Consider the following 10,000-nt stretch of genomic DNA (forward strand, 5'->3'; position numbering starts at 1 on the left):
AAGATCTGTTGCCTTCAATGAAAAGCTAACCTAATATGGCTGATGTGCTATGTTGTTTCATTATGTTTTACAGATGCCCTGTGTCACCTTCTTCTTCTTTTGCCTGATGTGCCCAGCATGCTTCCTCCTCACAGTCTGGAACTCTGGAAAATTCAGTATCCTATTCAGGGATGGTAGTGAGCATTGAGATCCTGTCCGATTCCTGGCTATATACAGGCCCTTGTGAATTAACCGATCTGCATTTTCTGTCTGCAGCCAGTGTGTCTTTAGATCTGGTGCAATACCAGTTGTGTCACCTTCAGTTTATGCACTAGTCAAGACTTGAAATTGGTGCTAGAATTTCACATCTTGTCTCCATCAGAAAAACCTCAAGATGAGCGATGGGCAGTGAAGGATTTTGACTTTTAGAAGCACTTCTTCTGAGGCCAGAGTGTTCGATGTGTTTGTGGGGATTTCATTTTTGTTTTTTTGTTATCTTATTGCTGCTGCTGATTAACCCAAGAAAGGGCGCAAGGCTAGAGTGAAAAAGCTGGGTAAGCCATGTCCATTCTTCTCTGAAATGATTATGGCAGTCACGATGATCATGCCAGCAACAGCGATCTATTGTTCTACTTTTCTAAAGCAGGGAAAGTAGATTACTTGCCTGGGAAGGAACTGGCAAAGCTTGTAAATTTGATCTTGTTCACAGTGATCAGGATACGGTTGAGTTATCCCTCTCCATGTGTTATTGTAAACACTGTTGTACACGCTATGTGTTTACATTCTGATGTGGGAGGTGCCAAACCTCATACAAGCAGCAGCTTGATGTGCTGTTGTTTCAGTGCATGCAACTAGGTCCTTGAAGGCATCTGAAGAATGAGGTCATATCCTAGAAACCACTGCCCACACAGTAATTGGGCAGTAGATTGTTTATTCAGGCACCAGATGAGGGCAGCTCTATACCAGCAATTTTACCTGGGAACTCAGGGTGATTGGCTGACCATTTGGACAGTCAATTCACATTGCTGGTTTAGTCTGCCAGAATGTACATTGAATGCATGGCTCAACATAATCTTGGCTGGTTAGTTGTGGAACACACCTGTGATTTCATGGATGTACGTGTGTTGGGCCCTGCAATTGTTGCATTACTTGTTTTGTCACAAAGTGGTCACTTGCTTTTTACATACCGCACATTTACAAAACGTTGGTAGCCTCCACAACTGTCCCTTCTTTTCAAGAAAGCCTTGACCAAGGAAGCAGCAAGCGGCAGGTTTACAAGTGGGATGCAATCACACTACATTCTGTTCACTTTGTGTATTCTTATTCTGTGGCAGAGACTTAGTTGTTCTCCTCGTTGTGTTTGCACTGTCATTGCATCATTGAATTTTCCAGCCTCTTGTGCTATACTTGTGGATGAACAGAATGCCATTTGACATGACCAAATTCTCAATTGGAGTATCAATAGGAACAGTCAAGCAGTTGGAAGTTAATGCACTTTGTAAAATATTACCTTTTAAAAAAAAGTTATTTAACTTTTTTCCGGTAGCTGTCTGCCTTTGGTGAATTTATTGATCTTTGCAAAGGAGAACCTCAACAGACTGTTAGGCCTCTTTTATCTGTCATTCTAATTAGCAGAGTTGCTAAATATTAGGATTGACTTCTTATACAGAAATCTTAGTCATCTCAAGTGGTTTCATCTTGTTAAGGCAGTAAGATCCTCATCCATAGATTGGCTGTTCATTGGTTGTTCAAATGAGATTTAAGGATGTGTAGGATTAATCTCACAGTGCAACCACAGATACCATAAAAAATACCCGAGTGCTGTTATGCTGCACAAATGTGGCTATTCTGTAAAGTTTTGCAATTGTTATACCTATCTATGGTAGAAAAACGTTTCACCCTAGACCAGACATGTCAAACACAAGGCCCGGGGGCCGGATCTGGCCCGCGAAGTGGTTTCGTGTGGCCCGCGAAGCCATCCTGGAAACAGTGAGGGAACGGCCCCCACTGCCTTGGCTCTGGCCCAGAGACCCTCCTTCTGCCAGAGACCCTCAGATCTGTCCCACTCCTGCCCAGGCCCCCATAGGCACCCTTGATGCGAATGATGTAGAGCTGGCCACGCCCACCCAGTAGGCCATACGCACTCTAGCCACGCCCACCCAGTAGGCCATGCCCACCCTGGCCACACCCACCCGGCCCCTTGAGGGCAACTGCAATGCTGATGCGGCCCTCAATGAAATTGAGTTTGACACCCCTGCCCTAGACTGTGTCGACTAGCATTCTGCTGTATGGTATAAATAGTATAAAAAAACCCAAGAATCATAATTTCTGATCTTAGAATGGCAATATCCCATGAAAACATCTGCCTAAGATTCAAAACAAAGTACGTGGGTAAGGACATGGATAAACTGAACTTTGGGTCTTTTTCCAGCTAAGGAAATACCTTTGAAAAATGGGAGTGTCGTTATAGTAGGATAAATGCACAAAACTGCAAGCTGAGAACTAGTAGAGAGACCAAGAGGTAACCAATTAGTTCTGAGCTATAAAACATTCCACCACAATCAGCGGAATGGATTGTGGTGAGAGTGTCAGTGGGAACTTAGTAGACTTTTTAAAAAAATGCTTCCTTTTAGGAAAGTTCTTACCTATTTATCTTTAACCAGGAGTGGGAAATGGTTAAAGACGCTGAGCTTGTCAGCTGGAGAGCTGACAATTCAGGTTCCAGACCTGAGCTCCGTGCAACAGCTCCCCAGCTCCTGACCACCTAGCAGTTCAAAAGCATGCAAATGCAAGTAGATTAATAGGTACCACTTTGGTGGGAAGGTAACAGCGTTCTGTGCATCTTTGGCATATAGCCATGCTGGCCACGTGACGGCGGAAATTGTCTTTGGACAACTGGCTCCCTCAACCAAGAAACGGAGATAAGCACTGTACCCTAGAGCAGGGGTAGGCAACCTTGGCTCTTTTATGACTCGTGGACTTCAACTCCCAGTATTCCTAAGCCAGCTATGACAGGGAAATCCTTTACTTTTAGTAGTTTAGGAAGAGCAATGGTGCGAAGCCATAGTTTGTAACTCATTCAAAATCCTGCTAAAAGAAGCAAAGCTAAAAATGGACGTGTGTAATGGCTAATGTATTTTGAGCCATCACGCTGTTTGGAATCAGTATCGACTTGCACTGCTGAGAATCAGGCTTTTTGCAGAGCAATGCAATGGCAGAGGATGCGAAACTAAAAATATTGCCATAAATATATAGAAAAAGTATGCACCAGCCTTGAGTGAACTGCAAGAAGGGTGGGACACTGCAAAACAAATAATTATGCAATTAATATTAGTTTCCTAGATTTAATTTTGACTCCTTAAATATTACACCGCAGTGGCAAATGTTGGAGACACCAGATTCCTTTGTAATTATTCTTAAGAGGTAGCAGGAAAAAAAAAGACAACGCATGGGTCTGGATTGAGGGCATCTACCTTTATACCTGTTTCAATGCATGTCAATCTCCTTGGTGAATGGTTGAGCTACTGGTCCATTTAAAAAAAAAAGGCTGGGGTTTTGTTGCACAAAAAGACTGAATCCTGAAAGAGTATACTTCATCACCACCATCACCCCATGCTATTATTTTAAAGCACAGTTTCGTGGAGAAAGCTATTCAAATTGTACCCATTTATCTTTGGATGGACAGGAATGGACCTTGGGCATCATGGGAAAAGATGCCTGACCTCTCCTGTGGTACATACATCAAGACTGTACACTAGCTGAGATCATGTGACATCAGTTTATAGGCATTTAAACTCAAGAACGATGCCTGGCATTACAACGAGGGAATGGACCAAACTCCTTTTCTATTGTAATAGGATGAGGAATGGTTCAATGTTGCCAGAAATGAATTGGCCACCAAAAAATAAAATAAAAAAATCAACCCAAACTGTGCAATTTTTCTGTCCTGGAAAACACTCAAGTCTCTTGGCCACATCTGCGTGATGAAGGGGAAGAGGTAAAGGCCCTGAGTTTCAATCAGGCTGGTATACGTCAAAAATTGATGGCTCTCCCCCTACCTCCTCCTCCCGTCTGGCCTTTGAGCAAAGCAGAACATGGATGATTAAGCTCTCTTCTCCCCCCTCGAGTCTGCAAATACAGAGAAAGGAAACCCCTGAGTCCTTCTTCATACATCCAGGTTGAAGCCAGAAACTGTCAGCTTTTGCCTCTCTGGAGAAGATAGCCTGGATCCTTGCTGCAGTGGCTGGTGGCATTTGGGGTCCGTCAGTGGAGGGTAATGCTGTCTGTAGCAGAGATACGCAAAGGTGAAACCCATTCCAGAGCCAACCAGCACATCTGAAAAGGAACAAAAGAATACGAGGATCAACATCCAACACATCATCTGGATATCAACCCAAGTTAAGCTTTGGTAGCCAAGCAATGGTCTTCATTTTGCGCAGGGGCCATGCCACCAAGGAAAGCAGAGCTGGTTGGGATTTTTTCCCCAGTGCTAAGAGGCTGGCTGATTTGGTTTTGAAATTGATTTGTCCTCTTTTAGCGTTTGGGCGGTGTGGTGGCTCAGCTGTTAAGACGCTGGGCTTGTCAGCTGGACAACCAGCAGTCTAAGTTCAAGACCCGAGCGACAGGGTGAGCTCCCGCCCTCGCCCCACCTCTTGCCCACCTAGCAGTTCAAAAGCAGGCAAGTGTGAGTCGATAAATAAGTACCACTTCGGTGGGAAAGGAACAGAACTCCACGGGGTCATGCTGGCCACCTGTCTTTGGACAGGGCTGGCTCAATGGCCTTGAAATGGAGATAAGCACTCCCTCCAATAGTTGGCAATGACTAGCAGGATAAAATCCACAGGGAACTCCTTTTAGGGTTTACATGCTACTCCCACCTCAAAACAGTCATAGAATAACAATTTGGGCCATTCAGATTCGCACTGAAATTTGCCATACCATTACAACTGGCGGCGGAGGGGTGGGGAAGGTGGCCCGAGTCGAGTAGGAGTTTTGGCAGAGAGGGAAGATTCCACTCCTTCCGTTCGTTTCTTTAGACCAGTGTTGTACAGAGTAAGATTCCAAAGCCCTTGGCACCTCCACCAAAGCCCAAAGCTTCAAAAACAGTTTTAGCACATGACAGAAAGGGAAAGTGATTAGATGCCCCACTGGGGAAGAGCCCTGTGACTCTTATTCCATTTGAATTACATAGGAATGCATGGAGTTTCTTTTGTCCATCCGTTCCTTGCCAGGTTCCTGCAATCATGAAACTCAAAAACATGGTTCTCGGCCCAAACATAAGCAGTGTTCCTCTTTGGGCTTTTGACCAATGGGGGCCATGAAACAGACTTGTATGTAGTAGACAAATAATCCTTCCCACACGCAGATACACACTTTTCCCTCACCTTGCCAGTGATGTTTGTAATCGCACGTGCGGGACAAGGCGATGAGCATGGCGACAAAGAGGGGTCCCAAGAAGGCGCAGAGGCGCCAGGATTGGCCTCGACCACCAGGTGCAAAGCAATGCAGCTTCCCTGCAATGTAGAAGGAGCCGAAAGCAAGCCCGGCAAAGGCAACTGGAAAGCAGAAAAGATCCCTATGAGATTCCACAATGCAAATGGCTATCACTATCTGTAGCTAGTAATACAAGGGATCCCAAGGAAGAAATCACCCATCTTTCTCAGAAGAAATGTGGAATAGACACACAGTTGTGGGAGAAGGAGTGGCAGAACCTGGGGGCGGAGTTAAAAGGGGGATTAGCTTAGAATCCCTACAGAGTCACAAACTAAATCCAGCCTCCCTTGAATTCTGTTGACCCTTATCTAGCTCCTAGCAGGTGCTAACCATTCATTGAGAAGATTCCTATGCATACCCACGATTAGCAATAAATCTGTTTAATTGGACCTTTGTGCCTGAGCTTTCACGCCTGACAACAATGCTGTGAAGAACAACCCTATGCAAAAAAAAGTCACATCCTTTCAGCTACTGCCAGGTGAGGCCATACTGCTCCTCCCAAGCAAGCGAACAAAAACATTAACATACATTAAAAAGAAAAGGATGGGAGTTGAACACAGTAATTGAAGGAAATGAGAGATTTATCAATTTTATAGTGGGTAAATTGCAATTAGATCTAATATCTTCTGACCACAATAGATATAGTGCACTGTTCTGCTGTTGAAATAGTTTGCAATTAAGAGGATTTATCAATTCTGTTCTCCAGGGATGACAGATTGGGCAAACCCTTGAATAGGACTGATGGTTTTAATGTTAGTATTAGAGCACTTAAATGGAATAGAGTGTTTTGTTCTTTTATGCAACTACAGAAGGAAAGGAAAATATCTCCTGAATTAAATACAATTTACTGTCAGATCAGACAAATAAGGACTACAATCACGGTTGTTTTTCAACATTAATGCAATTAAAGAAGGGGAGAAAACCATATATAGCCCTACCAATGTTGGAACCTGCCCTCCATCCTTGCCCAGCTAGCTTAAATGGAATGTGTGTGTGTGTATACATTATGTGTGTGTGTACATTGTGTATTTGTGTACTGTGTGTATCTCCTTTACTTATAAAGCACTTTGGGTTTGCTTAAAAAAACCCATACACAGTGAAAGATGCCACTGATCATTTTTTAAAAAGCTGAATCTAAAATCAAACAAAAAAGTTACTTCTATGAATAATAATAATAAAAAAACAGGTAGGAATTGTATGGTCTTTTCCAAGCAAAGAAGCTGAACAGAATTCAGAAAGATTTTCTTTGCCTGCAGCACTTAGACTGCATTCTCAGCAACTGATTCAAATATAGCAAGGATGCTTGGTAAGATGTATACGATACCAAACTGCAGATCTAGCTGAAGAGACAAAACAGAATGTCTTTAATATATGAATGTGCGTTTTTTTTTCTGGCAGAAGCAATGAATAAGTTAGGGCTAACTAAAATCCAAGCAGTGAAAATTCTCTCCCTTTTCCACACCATTATAAAGTGAGTAATGGGCAACTTAAAAAAAATTTACTGAGGCTGTTGTATTCCTACAATCAGATGCTCTACTGAGCACATATGCATAATGGAACATTTACAGAGACACAAATCACATGAGAAACACTCATGTGTAGATTGCCTTAGAATCTATAAAAAAAGGCAAAGGTTCCCCCGCACATGTGTGCTAGTCGTTTCTGACTCTAGGGGCCGGTGCTCATCTCCGTTTCAAAGCCGAAGAGCCAGCACTTGTCCGAGGACGTCTCCGTGGTCATGTGGCCGGCATGACTAGACGCCAAAGGCGCACGGAACGCTGTTACCTTCCCACCGTAGTGGTCCCTATTTTTCTACTTGCATTTTTACGTGCTTTCGAACTGCTAGGTTGGCAGAAGCTGGGATGAGTAACAGGTGCTCACTCTGCTACGCGGCACTCGGGATTCGACCCGCCAAACTGCCGACCTTCTGATCGACAAGCTCAGCGTCCTAACCCACTGAGCCACTGCGTCCCTATAAATCTATAAATAAATCTATAAATCTATAAAGGATGGTTATCTCATAGGACCTGATAACATTTAAATGAAGCCCAGGGGAAGGAAATACATTCATAACTACTGCAACATCTCTTCCCTTTTAATATCTGCCTAGGATTTTCTTGGATTCCTAGACCAATTCTGTAAACTAAACGAACATTTTTTTTTAAAAAAATGACTTCATACCATATTAGACTGGGGCCTAGTTCATACATTGCGGTAAACACCTTTAAGCAATGTGCTGTGTTTAAAGGTATGTATATGCAAAACCCAGCCATTCTGACTTACATAGTTTTGTGGCTAAATGTGTCATGTACAGTCAACCAATAGTGCTTTATTCAATGAACTGTGGTCAAGCAAGCCGTGCCTTGGCACAACACATGAACTAGTTCAATATGGTCCCTCAAAACAAAGGTTCTTGGAAGAGCTAATTAAATATCCCCAAACTAGCCCCAATCCTATTGCCAACTCTCTATGGGGAGCTCTCACAGGGGAAAAAAAATGTACTCACAGGAGGAATGTCCACTAGGGAAGCTCTTGCGCCCTTCAATCACTACTAGTGCATCTCCTGTGCACAAGAACTGATGGGTTGCCCGTCCATCTGGAAAGCAGCGGTAGAAGAAATCTGGCCGAGGCCTAGAGGAAGAGAGAAGATGTCAAAGCTGACATATACTTTATCCCCCACCTTGGAACTTCCCCGTGGGAGGGGGACAGTTGACCGAAGAGAAGCGTAGGTCAAGGTGGACAAGAAGAGCTGAGGCAAAAGAGCCAGCCCAAATCTCCAACTCTGCTGCAACAGCTGGAGACTCTATTGTGATGTCTGCAAATTGTCTTGCTCCACTCTAATGGCTTCCTACTCAACCAACTTTTATATTCTGAGATTTTCTCTTCTCTTCTCTTGAGAGCTTCAGCTGGCATAGAGGTGATTCTCCCCAAATATTATCCTTCGCAATAAATTAGTAAGAGGGGATGACTGACCTAAAGTCTCACAGTGAGGTCTATGGATGGTCCAGAGCATTGGTAGCTATCAAGACCGCAAAAACAGGTCAGCCAGATATCCCTGTACTTGAAATAATGCTTGCTGGCCTCCTAAAGGACAAGGAAACTCCACGACATCCCTTTCTCTGCGAGGAAGAAGGGGAACATTTTCTCTATCAGCGGCCCTTTTTTAAAAGTGTGACAGAAGTGGGTGGGAATAGGGTTTAGGGTGAGGAGAGGAGAAGGTAAATTCATGGGCTGGATAGGAAAGCTCCATAGCTCTAGGTATCCACTGTTACCTTAGTTTGGGTCACAGAAAGGAAAAATAAAGGAGCGATGGAACAAAGAATGCTGCTTCTGATCCAAGATGGGATGGAGAGGCCAAGGGAAGTGAAATGATACTTTTCAACATACTCGTTGGACGACCCTTTTGAAAAGAAACGCAAGGGAATATTTCCGCTGTTTCTTATCTACCATTACAGGAAGGGTTCAAACGTTGAAGAGGTAACTCTTTCGTACTGCAACCTGGTTTCTTCCACTTCGTCTCTGGCCCTCTCCCTTTCTCAGAAGATCAACCCTGCCTAGTAGCAGTCAGAGGGGGAAATGGCAGCTCTTCCTCTAGGAATGCCAAAAGGGAACCTTACCTGCCCACGGCCAGCTTCACAGCATTGGTGAAGATACCATTCAGGCCAAATGCCAGGCTAACAGCTGCACCAAAGGAAAACAAAGAAAGCAATTCCAGATTAGATCCCCGTGATGGACAAGGGGAATTGCTGGACAGAGATGCAAGTACGAGCATCTTTAAGGCAATCTGGCTCAAGGGGTCTCAACAGTCCATTTGTTTTGTCCAAATTTGGGGTTACCATGAATTAGCTGCTTGGCATGTCCTACCAGCAGGTATGGTAAGAAAACTCTGCAATCACATTTTTTTACTGAAACTTTCTTTTTTCCTTTCCTCTTTCTTTTCTTTCTTACCTTCATTCTTTCTCTTTCCTTTCTTTTTTCCTCTTTCCTACTTTCTTCCCTTCTCCCTTTTTCTCTTTCTTTCTCTTTTTCTTTCTTTCTTTCCCATCTCCCTCAAAGAGGGATGGATGCAGATGGAATCCTAGTTTCTTGTTCCCAACATTAAGGTGACAACAAACTTCTCCTCCCTTCCCTACTAGGCAGAGAGGACTAATTTGGCATGATGAACTTGCTGCCTTATTCAGCAATTTAATGGAAACCCCAATTTTCTGCAAATGTCCACCCCCCCCTCCCCCGTGCTCACCTAAGCATGCTTCCCGGGTATCTTCTTTACCAGCCTTCATGAAGAATTTGGCCAGGAAAATCAAGACCAAAGGAGACACAAAGGAAATGAACTGCAACAAGAGGATCAAGATTCAAATCAGTGCTACGCTCATGAAAGCAAAACGAAGCTACAGAAAGGATTTTAAAAAAAAGACGTTGGGGATTGTTTCTTAGCTTTAAAATGGGATTGTGCTACCTTCCACAGAGCAGAGGCTAGATTTAGCTCTTTGGATGCCTGCTGGAGATTATGCAAAAAGAGCAGTGTTCA

General features: G+C 43.7%; 1 protein-coding gene across 1 annotated transcript in view; it reads right to left on the reverse strand.

Annotated features, from left to right (window-relative positions):
• Nucleotides 1-3,309: 3,309 nt before the first annotated feature.
• PLPP5 (phospholipid phosphatase 5) overlaps nt 3,310-10,000 on the reverse strand; it is a 9,835-nt gene continuing 3,144 nt past the window's right edge. Inside the window, exons 3-7 of the mRNA XM_081333678.1 lie at nt 9,713-9,803; nt 9,090-9,153; nt 7,979-8,103; nt 5,364-5,534; nt 3,310-4,314 (exon numbers count right to left, since the gene is read on the reverse strand). Coding sequence (XP_081189804.1) covers nt 4,145-4,314; nt 5,364-5,534; nt 7,979-8,103; nt 9,090-9,153; nt 9,713-9,803 — 621 coding nt within the window. The 3' untranslated portion in view covers nt 3,310-4,144. The remainder of the gene's footprint in view (nt 4,315-5,363; nt 5,535-7,978; nt 8,104-9,089; nt 9,154-9,712; nt 9,804-10,000) is intronic.

The sequence above is a fragment of the Vipera berus genome, assembly GCF_964194415.1.
Source record: "Vipera berus genome assembly, chromosome: 8".
In the NCBI taxonomy this organism is placed as follows: domain Eukaryota; kingdom Metazoa; phylum Chordata; class Lepidosauria; order Squamata; family Viperidae; genus Vipera; species Vipera berus.